This window comes from Eriocheir sinensis, chromosome 59 (assembly GCF_024679095.1).
Source record: "Eriocheir sinensis breed Jianghai 21 chromosome 59, ASM2467909v1, whole genome shotgun sequence".
In the NCBI taxonomy this organism is placed as follows: domain Eukaryota; kingdom Metazoa; phylum Arthropoda; class Malacostraca; order Decapoda; family Varunidae; genus Eriocheir; species Eriocheir sinensis.
The window spans coordinates 8585617-8605616 of NC_066567.1; the positions used below are offsets into that span (position 1 = coordinate 8585617).

The window sequence follows — 20000 nt, forward strand, 5'->3', positions numbered from 1 at the left end:
TTTCGTTTTCTTTTACCTGGTTTTTCTTCTTCGTGTTTTGTTAATTGTTTTGTTTTGTTGATTTACTTTTCGTTAGTTAGTTGGTGTTTTTTTCTTAGTGTTTATTAATTGATGTTTTAGGTGTGTTTGTTTTGATGTGTTTGAGTGTTTGTGTTTCTGTTTGTCCATATGTCTGTCTGTTTGTCTGTCTGTCCGTCTCTGGCTTTCCCTCAATCAATTTATCTTCCTCTGCTGTTTGTTTTATCCATTTGTCTGCTTATCTATTTATCTGTCTGTCTGTCTAACTGCCTTTCTGTTTTCTACTCGCATTTTATCCTGTTACTCTGTTGCTGTCTGTTTCCTTGTCTGTCCTGTCTATCATATTCTCTCCTGCCTGCCTCCCTGTTTGTCTGTCTGCCTATTTGTTACTCTGAATAATTCCATCTTCATCCGTCTGTGTTTAAGTAAGTAAGAATATTTGCTCCGTTTATGTGTTTCTGTCTCCGTCTGTCTGTCTCTTTCACTCCTACTCATCTTTGTTTGAATGTTGCTATGCCTTTCTCTCTCTCTCTCTCTCTCTCTCTCTCTCTCTCTCTCTCTCTCTCTCTCTCTCTCTCTCTCTCTCTCTCTCTCACCCTCGCTCTCTTCTTCCCAATCATCTTCGTCTATATGTTTCTTCCTTTCAATTTCTCTCTATCAATCTCTCACTCTCGCTTTTACTCTCTCTCTCTCATTCCCAATCATCTTCGTCTGTATATATCTCGGTCTTTCTGTTCCTCTCTATCTCTCTCTCTCTCTCTCTCTCTCTCACCTGAAACTATTCGCCAGGTGCAGGAGATCTAATTAATATTCATCAGTGCGTGTGTTTATTCATTTTCATCGCCTCTGATCCCGAACTTGAAACAACGAAGAAAAGATTTGAGATTCGCAAAATAATTCAAACAGCACACAACTATTTATTTGCTTCATCTTTACTCACTCTCTCTCTCTCTCTCTCTCTCTCTCTCTCTCTCTCTCTCTCTCTCTCTCTCTCTCTCTCTCTCTCTCTCTCTCTCTGAATTTTCTTTTATAGTTCTATTATTCTTATTTCTTTTCTGCCTTTATGTCTGTCTGTTTTTCTTTTTCCCTGTTTTTCTCTTTGTGTCTGTCGGTCTTTCTTTTTTAATCTCTCTCTCTCTCTCTCTCTCTCTCTCTCTCTCTCTCTCTCTCTCTCTCTCTCTCTCTCTCTAATAATAATACGGAGTCGTGATTGGAAAGTGAATGTAATATATTTTTATTCTTTCTTTTTTTATTTTTTTATTTCATGTATTTCGCTCTTTTTTACATTATGAGTTTACGACTTTCTCTCTTTTTTTCTCTCTTTTCATCTCTCTTTTATCTTTTTTCACACTCGTCGTAATTGAGTTTCATCTTTTTTCACTCTCTCTCTCTCTCTCTCTCTCTCTCTCTCTCTCTCTCTCTCTCTCTCTCTCTCTCTCTCTCTCTCTCTCTCTCTCTCTCTCCTTTTTTTGTTCTTTGTCACATTCATCTCGGATTATTTCATTGCGGATTATTTGTGTGTGTGTGTGTGTGTGTGTGTGTGTGTGTGTGTGTGTGTGTGTGTGTGTGTGTGTGTGTGTGTGTGTGTGTGTGTGTGTGTGTGTGTGTGTGTGTGTGTGTGTGTGTTGGGTTCCTAAATCCTATCTCTTCCTTTTTTTTTAACATTCTCCTTTTTTTATCTTCTTCCCCTTGCATCTTTCTTTTTTATCCTCTCTCTTCCTCCTTCATTAACATTCTCCTTTTTTTCTCTTCTTTTCCTTGTATCTTTCTTTTTTATTCTCTCTCTTCCTCTTTCTCTTTACCATTCTCATTCCTTTCCCTTCACCTTCACCTTCTTAATCCTATCCTATTATTTTATCTTTCCTTTTTCCTCATTCCTTAACTCTACCCTCCTCTTCCTATTCCTCTCTCACCCCCTCCCATCTTCCGCCCATCAACTCCACCCATCATCTTGTCCACCTTCTCAACCTCCACCTTCTTGATCAAACCCTTCTCGGAAACTCTATTTTCTCCATCGCTTCATCGAGTGACCAACGGATCTTCGCTTTTTCTATCTCCTTCCTTTATCTCCTCTTCCCCTCTCCTCTCCTTTTTCCCCTCTCTCTTATCTACTGAGCTCTCCATTTATTTCATTTTCCTCCTTTTTCTCTCATTTCTTTTCGTTTCCCTTCTCTTTTCTTTCATTTTTTCCCATCCCTTCTTTCACTCTCCCTCTCTAAGGATCGCCTTTCCCTATCCTTTTCCTTCCTTCTCTTCTCTCCCACTTCTTTCCTCTTTCCTTTTCTTCCCTCTCTCCTTTCCACTGAACTTCTCCATTTTATTTATTTTCCTCCTTTTCTCTTCTCTCATTTCGTTTCTCTTCATTTTTCTTCCTTTCTCCCACTCTCCCTCTCGCATTTTCCTATCCTTTTCCTTCTTCTCTTCCACCTCTTTCCTCTTTCCTTTTCCCCTCTTTCTCCTTTCCACTGACCTTCTCCATTTGATTTATTTTCCTCCTTTTCTCTTCTCTCACTTCGTTTCTCTTCATTTTCCTTCTCTTCTCCCACTCTCCCTCTCGCATTTTTCTATCCTTTTCCTTCCTCTCTTCTCTCCCACCTCTTCCCTCTTTTCTCTTTCCCTCTCTCCCTTTCCACTGACCTTCTCCATTTGATTTCTTTTCCTTCTTTTCTCTCTTCTCTCACTTCGTTTCTCTTCACTTTCCCCTCGTCCTGTTTTCTTCCTTCTCCCTTCTATACTGTTTCTCTCTCCTCTTCACTGTCTCTCGTTTCGTTGCTTCTTTCACGTTTTCTTCCATCAAGGTCTTTTTCCTTCCACGAACTTATTTTCTTTTATTTTCTTTCTCTCTTTTCATCTTCTCTCTCGCCGCCCACCTTTGCCCTTCCCCTCTCTTTTATATCTAATTTCTTTACCTCCTCCTCCTCCTCCTCCTCCTCCTTTTCTCCCACGAATCCTCTTATTTGCTAGTATTACTGTTTCCCACCTTCTTTTTTTTTCCTTTCAGATGGTTCTTAAAATTCTTGCATATTTTTAGTTTCACCATTTGAATTTTCCTCTTACCTGCTCTCCCTGTCTTCCCTCCCCTCCCCTTCCTTTCCTTCCCCTTCCTTTCCCTTCCCTTCGCCTCCCTTCGCTTTCCTTCCCTTCCCCTTCCCTTCCCTTCCTTCCCTTTTCCTTCCCTCCCCTTCCCTTCCCTTCCATTCCCTCCCCTTTCCACTCCTCCCCTTTCTCTCCCTTCCTCCTCTTCCCCTCTTCCCTCCTTCATCTTTCCAAGCCATACCAACGCTTGAAAAATTCCTGTTATATCCTTTCATTAAATTTCTCTTCTTCTCCCCTTTTACCCATTCCTTTTCCTTTTTTTCTTTCATTTCTCTATTTTTCTCAAGTCTTTCTTATATTCTCTCTTCGTCACTATATATATTCCCCTTTTCGTTCCCCTTTCTCCTTCATCTTTTAATGCTCCCTTTTTTCACTACTTCTCTTTTTCCTCCCTCTCTCTCCCTCTTTATTGCTCTTTCCTTTCCGTTTCCCTTTTATCTTATCTTTCAGTCCTGCCTCTCTCTCTCTCTCTCTCTCTCTCTCTCTCTCTCTCTCTCTCTCTCTCTCTCATTCCCCTTTCTTTCCCTCTTCCTCCTCGCCACAATTCCTAGACCAGAAAAAGTTCGAAAAGTATAAAAAAGGAAACCTACGATAGACCCAAAAGCCTCAAAGGGAACACATAAAAGAAAGAAACCGAAACCAGCAAGTAAAAAAAAAAAAAAGAGGAAAGGGAAAAAAATAGAGGAAGGGAGAGAGAAAGTTGACCCCCGCCAGAGATCACAAACAATGCCTTCTACTGATATTTAACTCGAAAACGCTTGTGTGTTCTGTTTCTTTCCCTTTCATTCTATATTTTTTCCCCTTTTTCTTGCTTCTATTCCTATACGAGAGGCGAGAATTTGGAAGCTAGCACGGAAAAGGGAGAAGGGGAGGTAGGGTGGGAAGGGGAAGGGAAGGGAGGAAAGGGAGATTAGTGGAGGGGATGTAGAGGAAAAGGAGGTGGTTTTGGGAGCTAGCAGGGAGGAGGGGAAGAAGGGTAGGGGAAGATAGGGACAGGAAGGATGAAGAATGGAGAAAGGAGGGGATTTTAGTGGGAGGGGATGGCTAGGAAGGGGAGGTGGTTTTGGAAGCTAGCAGGTAAAGACACGGAAAGGGAAAGTGGATGGGAAGGGGAAGGGGAAGGTGGGGGAATGAAGTGGGAGGGGAAGGGGGAAGGGAAGAGAAGGAAAGGGGAGGGGGTTCGAAGCTAGCAGGTACGAAGGAAAGGGAAAGGAGGTGGGAAAGGGGAGGGGAAGGTGGAAGGGAAGAGAAGGAATGAGAAGGGTTTTTGGAATCTAGCAGGTAAGGAGGTGAGAAGGGGGAGGGGAAGGTAGGGAATGGATGTAGAAGAGGTTAGAGGAAGGGGATGGAGGGGAAGGGGAGGTAGAGGAAGGTAGGATGAAGTTAGGTAAGGAGGGTAAGAAGTGAAAGGGAAATATATATGTGGCAACGGTGTTTAGATATGTTTTAATGTTTTGATTTTCTTGGTGGTCAAAGGGAAAAGGGACGAGAAGAAAGCATAAATAAAAATACCTGGAATATATAAACTGTAAAAGAGAAGAGAAATCGTATATAAAATAGCTGGAGAGAGTGAATAGTAAAATAGGAGGGAAGAAATCGTAGATAAAATAACTAGAATATATAAATTGTAGAAGAGGAGAAGAGAAAACTTATATAAAATAGCTGGAGAGTGTGAAGAGTAAGAGAGTACAGAAGAAAACGTATATGAAATAGCAAGAATATATAAATTGTAAAAGAGGAGAAGAGAAAACTTATATATAATAGCTGGAAAGAGTGATTAGTAAATTAGTACAGAAGAAAACGTATATGAAATAGCAAGAATATATAAGTTGTAAAAGAGGAGAAGAGAAAACTTATATAAAATAGCTGGAGTAAGTAAATAGTATAATAGGAGAGAAGAAAATGTAAATAAAGTAGCTGGAATATATAAATAGTTTCCCCTCTTATGTATTTTTCTCCTCTGTTCCACGTCTCGAATTTAAGAACAGAGTTAAAAATAAATAATTGCGGCGCTTAAACACTCCTCCATTAGTCTGACATTAAAACAAAAATAGGAACCAGAGCGAAAACACACAATTATAAAAAAAATCCGTCGGGCAAAAGTCGATAAAGTATTTTCATGAACTAAAAAAAAGTTTAAAAAAGTTCAGATGTCGATAATATGAAAGGAAGGTTAGTCGATAAGATGAAATAGTTCAGATAAGATAAATATGATAAAAAAAATTCAGAGGTAAGATAAAAGTTCAAAGATAAGAATAAATAAGATAAGAAAGTTCAAAGATAAGAAAAGATAGGATAAAAAGTTAATAGATAAGTAAAGATAAGATAAAAAAACTCAAAAAGAAAAGATAAGAAAGTTCAAAGAAAAGACAAAGAAGTTCAAAGATAAGATAAAAAGTTCAATGATAAGAAAAAAAAAAGATAAAAAAACTCAAAGATAATCAAAGATAAGATAAAAAAGTTCAAAGGTAAGATAAAAAAGTTCAAACAAGAAAAATAAGATAAAAAGAGTTCAGAGATAAGTCGATAAGATAAAAAAAAGTTCGAAATTCAATAAGATAAAAAAGTTCAAAGGTAATATAAAGAAGTTCAAACAAGAAAAATAAGATAAAAAGAGTTCAGAGATAAGTCGATAAGATAAAAAAAAGTTCGAAATTCAATAAGATAAAAAAGTTCAAAGGTCGATAAGATATTTTCATAAACTAAAAAAAAAAAAAAAAACCCAGCGAAATCGAAATTTGCCTCACGCATCCAAACACTCCGCTCCAAAACACACGAAAGGTACACAGAAAAACTAATTAATTACAAACAGGTGCAGATTACCTCACCTGGAGCACCGGATGAAAGAAACAAGGTAAAAGGAAAAAAAATGGAAAAAAATGGAAACCCCCGAGATGAAAAAAATAATAGATTGATTGAGTTATAAGCCTTTGATCACTTTTGTTCTCTCTCTCTCTCTCTCTCTCTCTCTCTCTCTCTCTCTCTCTCTCTCTCTCTCTCTCTCGTGGGCAAGAAAGGGAAAGTAAAAAAAAAAGTGGGATTGCCTGCTTGAAATTAGTGAGCGGTTAGGTGTTCCTTAAATCTCTCTCTCTCTCTCTCTCTCTCTCTCTCTCTCTCTCTCTCTCTCTCTCTCTCTCTTACCTGTGTGTAGAGCTAATTAGCCGCCACTACACCTGGCGGAGCGCGGGTATAGGTGATTAACCATTAACTAACGCGGACAGGTAAACGCAGGTAATGTTTGGCCTCCGCCTCCCCTGCCGCCTTCTTCTTTAATGTTTGTGCTGCCGTGTTTGTGCATCTCTCTCTCTCTCTCTCTCTCTCTCTCTCTCTCTCTCTCTCTCTCTCTCTCTCTCTCTCTCTCTCTCTCTCTCCCAGTTTCTCTTTTTTCCCTTCTCCTTTTTCTCTACGCTTATCCTTCTCTTCTTTAACTTCATCTAAATCATCCCCATCTTCCTCCTTCTCCTCTCTCTCTCTCTCTCTCTCTCTCTCTCTCTCTCTCTCTCTCTCTCTCTGTGTTTTTCTTTTTTTCCGTCTCACTTTTCTCTACGCTTATCATTCTCTTCTTTAACTTCATCTATGTCATCCCCATCTTCATCCTCCTCCTCCTCTCTCCTCTCTCACTCTCTCTCTCTCTCTCTCTCTCTCTCTCCACCGTACCCTTATACACACACACACACACACACACACACACACACACACACACACACACACACACACACACACACGCACACAAAGTTGGTGGGTACAAACATTAACTCGCTCCTCGTGCAACATTCAAAATGCAAATTACCGCGGCGACTCGAATTTTTTTCCACTCCAGAAATGATGGAAACAGAGAGTGCGACCGAGAGAGAGAGAGAGAGAGAGAGAGAGAGAGAGAGAGAGAGAGGTGAAGGAGTTGGAGAGGAGGAGAAAGAGAGGAAGAACGGAACCCAAGTATGAAAATTACTGGTGTCCTGGGTGACGGTTTAAGAGCAGTGCATTATGAGGTAATTTTGCATAAGATACATAGTTAAATAGACACAGATAGACAGAGAGAGAGAGAGAGAGAGAGAGAGAGAGAGAGAGAGAGAGAGAGGAGTAAGATAGTAAAATGTGTGTAGTAGATTCCGTAGATTTTTTAAAGGAAAACAGACAAAGACGTGGATATATTGAAATATATGGAGTAAATTCCCAAGAGTTTACAGAGCCCACCTCCCCTGAAGTACGCATAAATTAAAGAGTCAAGTAAGGAGAAGGAGGTGAATACAGAACGAATACAGAACGAAAAGGTGAGAAAAAAAGAAGCCCCCAAAGAAATGCATGAAAAGGAAGACGAGGAAAGGAAGAAAACAAATGGAGAGGCGAAAGTTGGAGAAAAATGAAGGTAAATGGTACTTGAGATGAGAGTCTAATTGAAGAGGAGATGACCAAAGCAGAGGAGGATGGAGGAGAAGGAGAGAGTGGAAGAGAAAAAGAGAAGGAAGAGGAGAAGCTGGAGGAGGAGGAGAAAGAAGAGAAGGAGGAGGAGGAGGAGAAGTGCATGAGTAGCAGGGAGTTCTGTCAACGGAATGGAGCCAAAATGAAATTCAAGAGGGAAAGAAAAAAAAGAGACAAGAGATGAGAGAGTGAGGGAGAGTGAAGGAGGAGGAGGAGGAGGAGGAGGAGGAGGAGGAGAAGTTAAATTAGAGTTCCAGCCGCATATTTCTCGTTACTTTACATATGAATTAAGGGTCAGTTTCATGAATTCCTGCAACCACTACTATTATTACTACCACTACTGCTACTACTACTACTACTACTACTACTACTACTACAACCACCTCAACCACAACCAACATCATAACAGCTGCACCAACCACCACCATCCTTCTCACACAATCGGCAGTCACTTCACCAACAACCACCCACTTGAAACTCTTGCATTGTAGAATAAATATACGAGTTTAGCCGAGTTGGCCCGCTTAACGCTGTCCGCCGCCTCGTTTAATTCAGTGTTTTTAGTTCGTTTCACATCAAATAGCAAACGTGATAATGAATTTCACTTCCTGCGGCATATTGTACTGTGTGGGGGTGAGTTCGAGTGTTCGTGTGTTCGTGTGTGTGTGTGTGTGTGTGTGTGTGTGTGTGTGTGTGTGTGTGTGTGTGTGTGCGCTCGTGTGTGCGCCCATATGCAATTTTATAATTCATTGGATTTCCGCTCGTTGGGAAATTATTGTTTAGTGAGTTATGTGACGTTTTTGATGTCATTACGATTATTGCTGTTGGTATTATTATTATTATTATTACTACTACTATTATTATCATCATTTTTATTGTGGTTGAAGTAGTAATAGTAGTAGTAGTAGTAGTAGTAGTAGTAGTAGTAGTAGCAGTAGCAGTAGTAGTAGTAGTAGTAGTAGTGGTAGTAATAGCAGAAGTAATAGTAGCAACAATAGATAAGGTAGCATATTAGAAGTCGTAGTATAAGTATAAGTACTAGTTGTAACATCAGAAGTAGTATTCCAACTCCTACCGTACTTCAGAGGCAGAGCACGTACAACATTTACAAACTACACCGTACACTTTACGCTTCCGTCTTTTACGTCAGCTGAGAAAACCCAACACGCTCTAATTTCCGCGCCCCGGCATTAGCGTGAGGTAGGAGACAGGGTAATGGACGCCCCGCTCACACGCCGCGCAAACAGGTGCCTGAGTACACAACCAGAGTGGCTATTTGTTTACTATTATCAGTTGTCATGCTGGTCCGTTGCTGTTCCCGGCTAGCCATTGCCTTTGCCTTCCCTCTGATGCTGGGTTTCGATTTTTTGGACAGTCTTTGAGGCAGGAAGAGGAGAGGACGAAAAGGAAATATGGGAGAAGAAAAGTAGGAAAAACTAGATGAAAAGATTGAGAAAAGAATAAATATGTGAGAAGAGTAGGAAAGACTAGAAGAAAAGATAAAAAAAGAGGAGATATGTGTGAATGAGAGCAGAAAAGAATAGACGAAAAGATGGAGACAGAAAGGAGTAGAAAATTTGTGAGTAGAGGAGTAGAATAGAATAGAAGAAAAGGTAGAAAAAGGAGGATAAATTATATAAAGATAGGAAAATGAAAAGAAAACCGATACAGAGTGAAGGGAGTGAAGGAAGAAGGGATGAAAGAAGGAAGGAGAATAAATACGAGTAGCCGAATAAAATAAAATGGAAATTGGAAAAAAAATCTATAGAGTGAAAAGTTGAAAAATATATGAAGAGGAAAATAGGAGGAAGGGAGGAAAGGAGACAGAGGATAATAAATCAGTCTCGTGGGCAATGAAGCTGAAAGGCCTGCTACATAAATTCGGCCTCACATCATCATCATCATCATCATCTATTTAAACAGCTCATAATTTACATCCTGAACATTAGCTCAACTTATAAATAGCCCAACCTGTATATGTAACAAACTTTTCAACTCTAAGACTTTTTAACTAACCCAAGACTTTTATATGTCAGGCAACCTCTAACAGTGACTCAAATAACCTTTAAGGGTCACACAAATATTTTTTTTAGTAACACAACGTTCTCTTATCCGTAACACAACATTTTTTTATCCGTAACACATTTTTTTTATCCGTAACACAATATTTTTTTATCCGTAACACAACATTATTTTATCCGTAACACAACTTTTTAAAATGTAGCACAAATTAGCTTTACTTATATGCAGTGACTCTTGTGCCGGTAGATTTTATAGACCCGACATTAGTGTATTTATATTACCAACCTTTATATTAACATTTCTATTTCTCCGTAACACGACACTTTCATCTGTAACACACCTTTTAAAACTGTAGCACAACTTGACTTTTAATAAATGCAGTAATTAATGAGTCGGTAAATTATATAGACCTGACATTAGTGTATTTTTCATTAACAACATTCTGATTAATCTGGCGCTAATATTTTTTGGGAATCACAAAAAACGTTCCAATTAATTCCAAGTTTCATTCATCTTTAGCATTATCTCTTCTGGAATTAACTGAATTAGCTCTCTTTCCTTTGACAATTTGGATTATCGTTTGTTATCATAGTTTTCTGTTATATTTCTTTTTGTTTTTAGCTCACAAATTACGTTAAAACTAATTCTAATAAGCTCGAACTCTTTTTCGAATTAACTAACTACTAAAGATTTGGATTTTCGTATGTTATCTTATTTTTACCATCAATACTCTGTTCAATCTTCTGTTTTTAATTTCTATATTTTAGCTCACAAATTACCTTTAAACTATAAGTATGATAACCACTAACTCTTTTGCTATTAACTAAAGACTAAAGATCTGGATGTTCGTATATCATCTTAATTTTATCATCAATACTCTATCCAATCTTCTTTTCATTTCTTCATTTTAGCTCACAAATTACGTTTAAACTAACTCAGAGTATGATAAGCACTAACTCTTTTGGTATTAAAAAAAAGACTAACGATTTAGATTTTCGTATATCATCTTATTTTTTCCACCAATACTCTGTTCAATCTTCTGTTTTTCATTTCTTTATTTTAACTCACAAATATATCCTTTAAACTAACTCTAAGTATGATAAGCACTAATTCTCTTGCTATTAACTAAAGACTAAAGATTTGGATTTTCGTATATTATCTTATTTTTACCAATCTTCTCTTTTTTCATTTCTTTATTTTAGCTCACAAATATCCTTTAAACTAACTCTAAGTATGATAACCACCAACTCTTTTGCTATTAAATAAAGACTAAAGATTTGGATTTTCGTATATAATCTTAATTTTATCATCAATACTCTATCCAATCATCCTATTTTATTTTTGTTTTTAGTTCACAAATCACGTTTAATCTATTTCTGACTATTATAAGCACTAACTCTTCTGCTATTTACTAGACTTCGATTTTCGTATGTTCGTATGTTATTTTCCTATGTATCTTATTTTTATTTTTCCTTCTCTATTGTTTATTATAGCTTACAAATCACGTTCAAGCTCATTCTATGTATCACAAGCATCAACTCTTTTCCTATCAACTAAAGACTTCGATTTTTCTTACATTATCATCACTATTACACGCCCTACCTCACGCTTTTCAATCTCAGTTCATCTTCTCCTTCCTTTTCGTCTAATATCGGGTCTCCCTTTTATCAGCAGCTTTTCCTTTTCCGCCAATTTTGCTTCCTTTTGAGAATTAATCCACTATTAAATTTTGAGCTATTTTCGTCCAAGGTGACTTATTCTTGGATCCTTCTTTCATCTCCTCTTCCTCCTCCTCCTCCTCCTCTTCTTATCAACCTCCTCTTCCTCCTCTTCAGATCTCCCAGCACCTACACCATTTTCATTCTTTATCTTCATTTTCTTCTTGCGTATCTTACTTTTTATTTTCTTTATCTAACCCATGTTTCTTTACAACCACCTCCATTCTCCTCTTTCCTTTCCTTATCCTTCAGCGCCTCCTCCTTCCTTCTCCTCCTCCTCCTCCTCCTCCAGTAGACAAATCCCTCGTCATAAGGCATTTGTCTCCTCCATTCCTAACGTGGAGGAAAGAACAGGTGAGGCGAGGACAGGTGAGAGAAGAGGAGAGGAGAGAGGAGGAGAGTGGGAGGAGGAGGAAAGAAAAGGAAAGGGGAGGAGAGGAGAGAAGGAAAAACAGGAAAAACGAAAAACAAAAAGGAAGAAGATAAACAGAGGAGAGGAGAGAAGTGGAAAGAAGAGAAAAACAGCAGAAACGAAAAACAAAAGAAGGCAAAAAAGAAGAAGAAAGATAAACGGAGAAGGAAAAGGAGAAGGAGAGGAAAGAAGAGAAGAAAGGATAACAAAGAAAAAGAGGACGTAGGAGAAAAGAAGGAAAAGGAAAAAAATAACAGGAGAAAAACAGCAGAAACGAAAAACAAAAAGAAGAGAAGAAAATAGGAGAACAGATAAACAGAGTAGGAAAAGGAGAAGGAGAGGAGAAGAAAGGAGAAGAGAAGAAAGGATAACAGGGAAATCGAGGACATAGGAGAAAAGAAGGAAAAGGAAAAAACAACAACAGGAGAAAGAGCAGACGAATAAAAAAAAAAAAAAAACAGAATAAAGAAAACAAAAAAAAAAACAAGAACCAGATAAAACGAAAACGAGGGACATGAAACGATGAGAGAAAAAGGGTACAAGAGAGGAGAGAAAGGAGAGGAAGGAAATTGATGGAGGGAATAATATCAGACTTAGGAAAAATGGAAGGAATACACGAGAGGCAGGAGGGATAAAAGGGAAGGAAGAGATTGCATGAAGATTTGAAAGATGACGAAGGAGAGGAGAGAAAAGAGGCGGAGAGGGAGAGAGCGGGAGAGCAGGGTGGAGGGATTTACATGCAGGAGGAAGGGGAAGATCAAAGAGAAAACAAGCAACTAAAAAAAGGAAAAAAAATAACAGGTGTTTGCGAACATGAAGAAGGAAAGAATGGTGATAAAAAAGGAAAATAAAAGAACGAAGGGAATGAAGAATGTAGAGAAGGATGAATGTGAAAGATGGAGATAAAGAGAGAAGAGAAAACAAGAAGATAGGAAAGGAGGACAGATGGAGAGAATAAATGGGAGGAAAAGATAAAAAAGAAAAAAAAAGAATAAATAAAAAGAATGAAAGCAAAAAATAAGAGAATATAAAAGAAAAGGATAGAATATAAAAGAAAATAAGAAAAAAACTATATAGAAGAAATGAAACAAAAAGTAACATAAGAAAACGAAAAAAAATAAAACGATATCGGAAGGAAAATAAGAATAAAGTGAGGAAAGGAGGAAAGAGAATAAAGGAAGAGGAGGAAAATAAAGGAAATAGGAAGAGGAGAAGAGATGTTAAGTCACGCCAAGAACAACTAAGGCGGGAAATGAGGAGGAAGAAGAAGAGGAGGAGGAGGAGGAGGAGGAGGAGGAGGAAAACAGTCAATCAGGCAAGTGTACGAGGAAGTGAGGCAAACATTAAGGAAAGGAGAGGACAAGGGAAGGGAAGGGAAGGGAAGGGAAGGGAAGGGAGGGGAATGAAAGGAAGGGAAGGAGAGGACAAATGAAAGGAAGGGAAGGGAGGAAAAGAAAGGTAAGGGAAGGGAAAGGAAGCGAATGAAGGGAGATTAAGGTAACATAATGGAATGGAAGGGAAGGAGAGGAAAGGAGAAGACAAAAGGAAGGAAAGGGAAGGGAATGGAAGGGAGGGGAAGAGAGAGGAACGACATAGAAGGGAAAGTAAAGAAGGAGAAGGGAAGTAATGGAGAGGACAAGGAAAGTAAAGGGAAGGGAAAGGAAGGAAAGGGAAGAGAGGAAGAGAAAGGTAAGGGAGGGGAAGGGAATGAATGTGAAAGGGAGAGTTTACTGAAGGGGAGGAAGGGAGGGTAAGTGGAGGCAAGGTGATCATAGGTAAATAAGAACAAGGTACTAAAAACTGAAAATATAGTTCGTCAGGTGAAGGGTAAGAAAAGTAAGGTAAGGATAAGGTAAGGTGAGGTGAGGGCAGGTAAGACAAGTTAATTAAAGGTGATCATAGGTAAATAAGGGCAGGGTAGCAAGAAATGAAAATATAGTTAGTCAGGTGAAGGGAAAGGTAGGTGAGGTTAGGTAAGGTGATAGTAAGGTGAGGGCAGGTGAGGCAAAGGTAAGACTGGTTAATTAAAGGTGATCATAGGTAATTAAGAACAAGGTACTAAAAACTGAAAATAGAGTTCGTCAGGTGAAGGGTAAGAAAGGTAAGGTAAAGTGAGGTAAGGAGAAGGTTAGGTGAGGTGAGGTAAAGGTAAGACAAGTTAATTAAAGGTGATCTTAGGTAAATTAGGGCACGGGAGTAGGAAATGAAAATATAGTTGGTCAGGTGAAGGGAAAAGTAGGTAAGGTGAGGTTAGGTGAGGTGAGGTAAGGTAAGGTGAGGGCAGGTGAGGTAAGGCCAGGTAGGACCCCCCCTCCCCTCATTACCCAATTAGGCCTTAATGATCCTTCTCCTGAGTAAGGGATGGAGAGAGAGAGAGAGAGAGAGAGAGAGAGAGAGAGAGAGAGAGAGAGAGAGAGAGAGAGAGAGAGAGAGAGAGAGAGAGAGAGAGAGAGAGAGAGAGAGAGAGAGAGAGAGAGAGAGAGAGAGAGAGAGAGAGAGAGAGAGAGAGAGAGAGAAGACAAGAGAAAAGAAAACTAGATAAAAGTTAACCCAGAAACGGAGGAAAAACAAGAAAAAAGGGAAGAAATACAGAAAAGACGAAAACAAGGAAGTTAAAAACAAAGAAAAAAGGAAGAGAAAATCCACACACACAAATAACGATAAAAATAATAGAGAGGAACAAGAAAAGGAAAGGAAAGAAACGAATGAAGAAAAGGACGAACGGAAAATAAGAAAAGCAGAAATATGAGAAAGAGAGCGAAAGAAGGAAATGATTACACGACAAACAGCGAACACATCAGGAATATGAAGGAGGGAGGGAAGATAAGCACGCATAAAGAGGAAGAGAAAGAGGAGGAAATAGAAAGCAAGAGCAAGAGGCAAACACATAAAGGAGGACATGAGAAAGATGACAAAGAGGAAGAAGAAGAAGAAGAGGAAGAGGCGTAGGAGGAAGAGGAGGAGAAGGAGAGTAAAGATTATAGAGACGAAAACGAAGAGAGAGAGAGAGAGAGAGAGAGAGAGAGAGAGAGAGAGAGAGAGAGAGAGAGAGAGAGAGAGAGAGAGAGAGAGAGAGAGAGATTGCATTAAGAGATTATATAAGAAGGAACAGGAGAAAAAAAAGCAAAGTATGAATTTAAACGACTATGTATGTTTATGTATTTATATATGTATGTATGTATGTATGTATGTATGTATGCATTTGTATAAAGAGAGGAAGAAACAAGTGAACATCAAAAAACTATAAGGAAAAGGAGCGAATGGACGTAAAGGAAATACAGAAGAAAAATAAATGACGGGGAGCGAAAGAAATAAAATAAAAAGTAAGAAAGCGAATCATCTGTGGACTCTATAATCGAAAAAAGAAATATGAATGAAAAAAACGATTGAGGGGGAAGGTAAGCGATGCGTTTTACTGTATCGGTGAGGACATGGCAGTGATTAGATAAGAAAGGTGAAGCGAGTTTGACGAATGACACAGGTGAGAAGAAAATATGAATGAAAACAACGACTGAGGGAGAAGGTTAGCGATGCGTGTTACTGTATCGGTGAGGACAGGACATGGATTAAGAAAGAAGGTGAGGCGAGATTGACGAATGACACAGGTGGCTCAAGGTGACAGGTGAAGCAAAGAGGTGGAAACAAATCAGTGAGGAGGTGACACGTCTTAAGATGAAGAAGATGAAGCAGGCAGAAGAAGATCAAGGTGTGGATGGAAGAAATATATAACAAACAAAAAAAAAATAACAAGATGAACAAAGCCATAAGGTGTTCAAAAGGTAAGATACATTAAATTCGAGGAGATGAAGTAGGTGGATCAAGGTGTTAATAGAATATATATAAAGCACAAGGAACACGACATGGATTAAGAAAGAAGGTGAGGCGAGATTGACGAATGACACAGGTGGCTCAAGGTGACAGGTGAAGCAAAGAGGTGGAAACAAATTAGTGAGGAGGTGACACGTCTTAAGATGAAGAAGATGAAGCAGGCAGAAGAAGATCAAGGTGTGGATGGTAAACATAAAACAAAAACAAAAAATAACAAGATGAACAAAGCCATAATAGTGTTCAAAAGGTAAGATATATTAGATTCGAGGAGATGAAATATGTGGATCAAGGTGTTAACAGAATATACATAAAACACAAGGAACAAAGCAGAATGAACAAAGACATTCGGTGTTCAAAAGGTAAAATATATTAGATTTGAGGAGATGAAATAGGTGGATCAAGGTGTTGATAGAATATATATAAAACACAAGGAACACAGCAGAACGAACAAAGACATACAGGTGTTAACAAGGTGAGATATATTAAAACAAACGAGATGAAGGAAGTAATATATCAGTGGCAATAAATGAAAGTGTTAAGTGGCAGGCAACAGGTCAAGGTGTGATAGACAAGACAAATAGAAATTACAGGATGGGCAGATTACCTTTAATTTACAGAAAGGTGCAACAGATGAGAGATGACAGGTAAGCTTATATGTCAAGGTGTGATAGTAAAACGATCGAAGATATATACAAATTAAAACAGAGGTGAATAAAAGATATAAAATAAAATAGAAATAGAGATATATCCGACGTGTAGGAAATAAAGAGACGCAAATTAAGGGAAAAAAATACAAGAAATCAAAAGTTACTGTAGAAAAAAAAATATATTAGTTCGATTGAGGCATTTTGGGCGACAACGCAAAAAAGAAAAAAAACTGAACTCCATTAAAATAGAAATGCATGATGACATTGATTGAATCTCGCGGGAAAATATCAATGGCAGGAGGAAAAATGAATGGTGAACGCGGTAAAAGGTCAGAGAGCAGGGAAATAGAGTGCAACATGTAAACAGAAACAAAATAGAAGCGAATTGCGAATAAATGAGAATACAAAACAGGACTCGACTAGAGGAATATGAAACGAACAATAATGTGAAAATAGAATAACTGGGTGGAGGAAAACACAAACAAAATGGAAAATGAAAACCAAAAATGCAAAAACAACTTAAAACGAAGGAATAAATGAATGGAAAATGAAGAGAAGTTAACAATGTGAGTACGAAAGAGTAAAAATATGAACCAAAAATGGAAAAAGAAGAAACAATAGAGAAGGGAGAGACAGAAAACAGTGAACCAAAACAGAGGCGAAAAGACGAGGCAGTGAAGAGAGTGGAAACGAAGTGAATAGAATAAATTGTGTAAATGCAACAGGGAGGGAAGTGTAGGAAGGGGAGAGAGAGAAAATGTGAATAAACGTGAGAAGGAAGAGAAACGAAAAGAGGAGAATAAAAGGAAATGGGGAGAGAGAGAGAGAGAGAGAGAGAGAGAGAGAGAGAGAGAGAGAGAGAGAGAGAGAGAGAGAATATGACATAGAATACAAAAGAGGAATAAAAACTAACACACAAACACACACACACACACACACACACACACACACACACACACACACACACACACACACACACACACACACACACACCGATTGAAGCTTTAATTGTACAAAAAACAACAACGATACAACCAAACAGAGAAAAACTAGAAAAAGGGTAAAAAAAGATATTATTTTAAAACGAGGATTTGGGTTTTGGTGAAGTTCAAGAATAAAAATAAAATAAAGAAAAATATGATTGCTACGTTTTCTGTTAATCTTTTTCTTTATCTTATCTTTAATTAGGGTTGCTTTTGCCTTCTTATTATTATTTTTATCATTATTATCATTTATTATTATTATTATTATTATTACCAACTTTTTTCTCTCTCTTCCTCTTTCTATTTTTTTACGTCCCTAAAACTTGCTCTCATTAATATCAAACTTCGAATATTTAAAACCAAAAGAATGCACGACACAAACGACACTATAACACACACACACACACACACACACACACACACACACACACACACACACACACACACACACACACACACACACACACAGACACGTTGTTATGATTGTTATTAATGATTATGTTTTTCTTCCTTTCAGATCACGTGACCACCAACACCTCCACCTCCTCCTCCTCCATCAACACCTCTTCTTCCTCTTCCTCCTCCTTCTCCTCCACCATCAACACCTCTTCTTCTTCTTCCTCCTCCTCCTCCTCCTCTATCTTCTAAATTACCACTTTCGTTTTTTTTTTTTACTCCTCACCTTCTTTGCCTCCTCATCCTTCTTCACTTCCTTGATATCCACTTTCACCTTCGCTTCTACCTCCTCCTCCTCCTCCTCCTCCTCCTCCTCTTCTCCTCTTCCTCCTCCTCCAGTCTCCCATTCATCTCCTACTCCGCCTCCTCTTACACCTTTTCCAATCTCTCCTCCTCCTCCTCCTCCTCCTCCTCCTCCTTCCCTCGCCCTTGCAATCTTCTGGCTCGGTGAAGGAGAGATAAAAGAGCATACGAAGTGTAGTACAGAGAAAAAAAAAAGAAGAGTGAAGAGGAGGAAGAACCAGGAGAAAAAAGAAAAGTCGAAAGAGTAAAAAAGGAAAATAAATACTAAGAAAAAATTATAATACTCACCGGGCGGAAGAAACATCGACTTAGTTAATTTGAAAAAAAAAGGGAAAAAGGGAATGACAATATAAATAGATAAACGGGATAAGAAGGAAGATTGAAGGTAAATGATATAGAGATAGAATTAAACAACACACACACACACACACACACACACACACACACACACACACACACACACACACACACACACACACACACACTGCATATATATTGAGAGTAGACAAAAAAAAAAAGAGATAAAGAAAAAAATCACATAATCTCTCCTTCAGTCTCGGAGGAACCTTAGGAGGAGAGAAATTACCTCCATGATGGAAGAGGAGAGACAGGCGCGCGAAGAGGACGTATGAGGGAGATAGAAGGGAATCTGGAATAACTCAGGAAGAAGGAAGAGACGATGAAGGAGGGAAGGGAAGGAACCATCCGACTCAGCCTCTCACTCCTGCTGGGTAAGTGTTTGTTTGTTTGTGTTTGTGTGTTTGTTGGTGATTTGTATTGTGTGACTGTTCTTGTATTTCGTTTCTTCCTTCCTTTTTTTCCTTTCTTTTTTATCACGTCTCTTTTTTTCTTCTCTCCTTTTCTTCTCTTTTAGTTTGTTTTCTTTTTCCTTCCCTTCCTCTCTTTTCCTGTCTTCCGTCTCCCTCTCTCTCCATTCTCTTTCTCTTCTCTTATCCTCTTTTTGTTTCTTGTTATTTCACTCGTCTCTCTTCTCTTTTTCTCTCTTCCTCCTGCCTATTCCTATCCTCGCTTCTCCTTTTTCAGATTTTTCTTTCTTTCTTCCCCCTGTTCCTTCCTCTCCTATCCTCTTTTCTCCTCCTTTCTTTCTTAAATCACTCGTCTCTCTTCCGTCCTGTCTTCTTTTTCCCTCCTGTCTATTCCTTTTGTCCTTTCTTCCTTTACTCATCTCTTCCTCTGTCTCATCTCTCCCTTCTGTCAAACTCCTGTCATCATCTCTTTTCATTTTTTTCCTCGTTCATTCATCTCTCTCCGCTCCTGCCTTATCTCTCTCTCATGTCTATACCTCTCCTCTCCTTCCCTCTTCTCCCCTCTCCTCGCCTCCTCTTCTATCCCCTTTAAAAGCACATATTTTCTCCCCTGCCCACTTATTAACCGTAAATTTGTGGGTTAATATTTCGTAATCTCTTCCCACAAACATGTTCTAACCTCTAATTACATAATGCCGCGTGTAAGCCTCGTTAACCTGAGCCCCACCTCGTTAATTATTAGATATTAAGTTACATAGATTATACTCCCTCTTTCTCTCTCTCCTTGTTTCTCTGTTTCTCTCTGTCTGTCTGTTTCTCTCGTCTCTCGTCTCTCTCGTCTCTCGTCTCTCTCGTCTCTCGTCTCTCTCTCTCTCTCTCTCTCTCTCTCTCTCTCTCTCCTACGTCTATTTATTTATCTACTAGCATCCCTGTCTTATTTCTTTTGTTTATCTTTATTATCTTATTCCCATCTATCTTTTATGTATCTCTCTTTATCTATTAGTGCTATCTTCCTATGTACCTAAGTGTCTATTTATCTATCTATCTATCAGTGTCCCTATTTTATCTATTAATCTCTATTTCTATATGTATCTAACTTACTTTCTCTTTCTTAAATTTAATCACACACAGAAAAAAATAGAAAAACGTAAGCTTATAAACACACACACACACACACACACACACACACACACACACACACACACACACACACACACACACACACACACACACACACTCCTCCCCCCGACACAAATATCTACACAAAAAAATACAGATTAAAACACACACACAAAAAAAACATAAAAAAGCGTGCATAAGACAAAAAGATA

The 20000-nt window shown here is 38.5% G+C and overlaps 1 protein-coding gene across 1 annotated transcript in view; it reads left to right on the forward strand.

The window, feature by feature from the left end:
* Positions 1–20000, forward strand: part of LOC126985535 (zwei Ig domain protein zig-8-like) — a 97908-nt gene that overhangs the window by 36463 nt on the left and 41445 nt on the right. The window contains exons 2-3 of the mRNA XM_050840581.1: positions 17661–18287; positions 18457–18633. Coding sequence (XP_050696538.1) covers positions 18582–18633 — 52 coding nt within the window. The 5' untranslated portion in view covers positions 17661–18287; positions 18457–18581. The remainder of the gene's footprint in view (positions 1–17660; positions 18288–18456; positions 18634–20000) is intronic.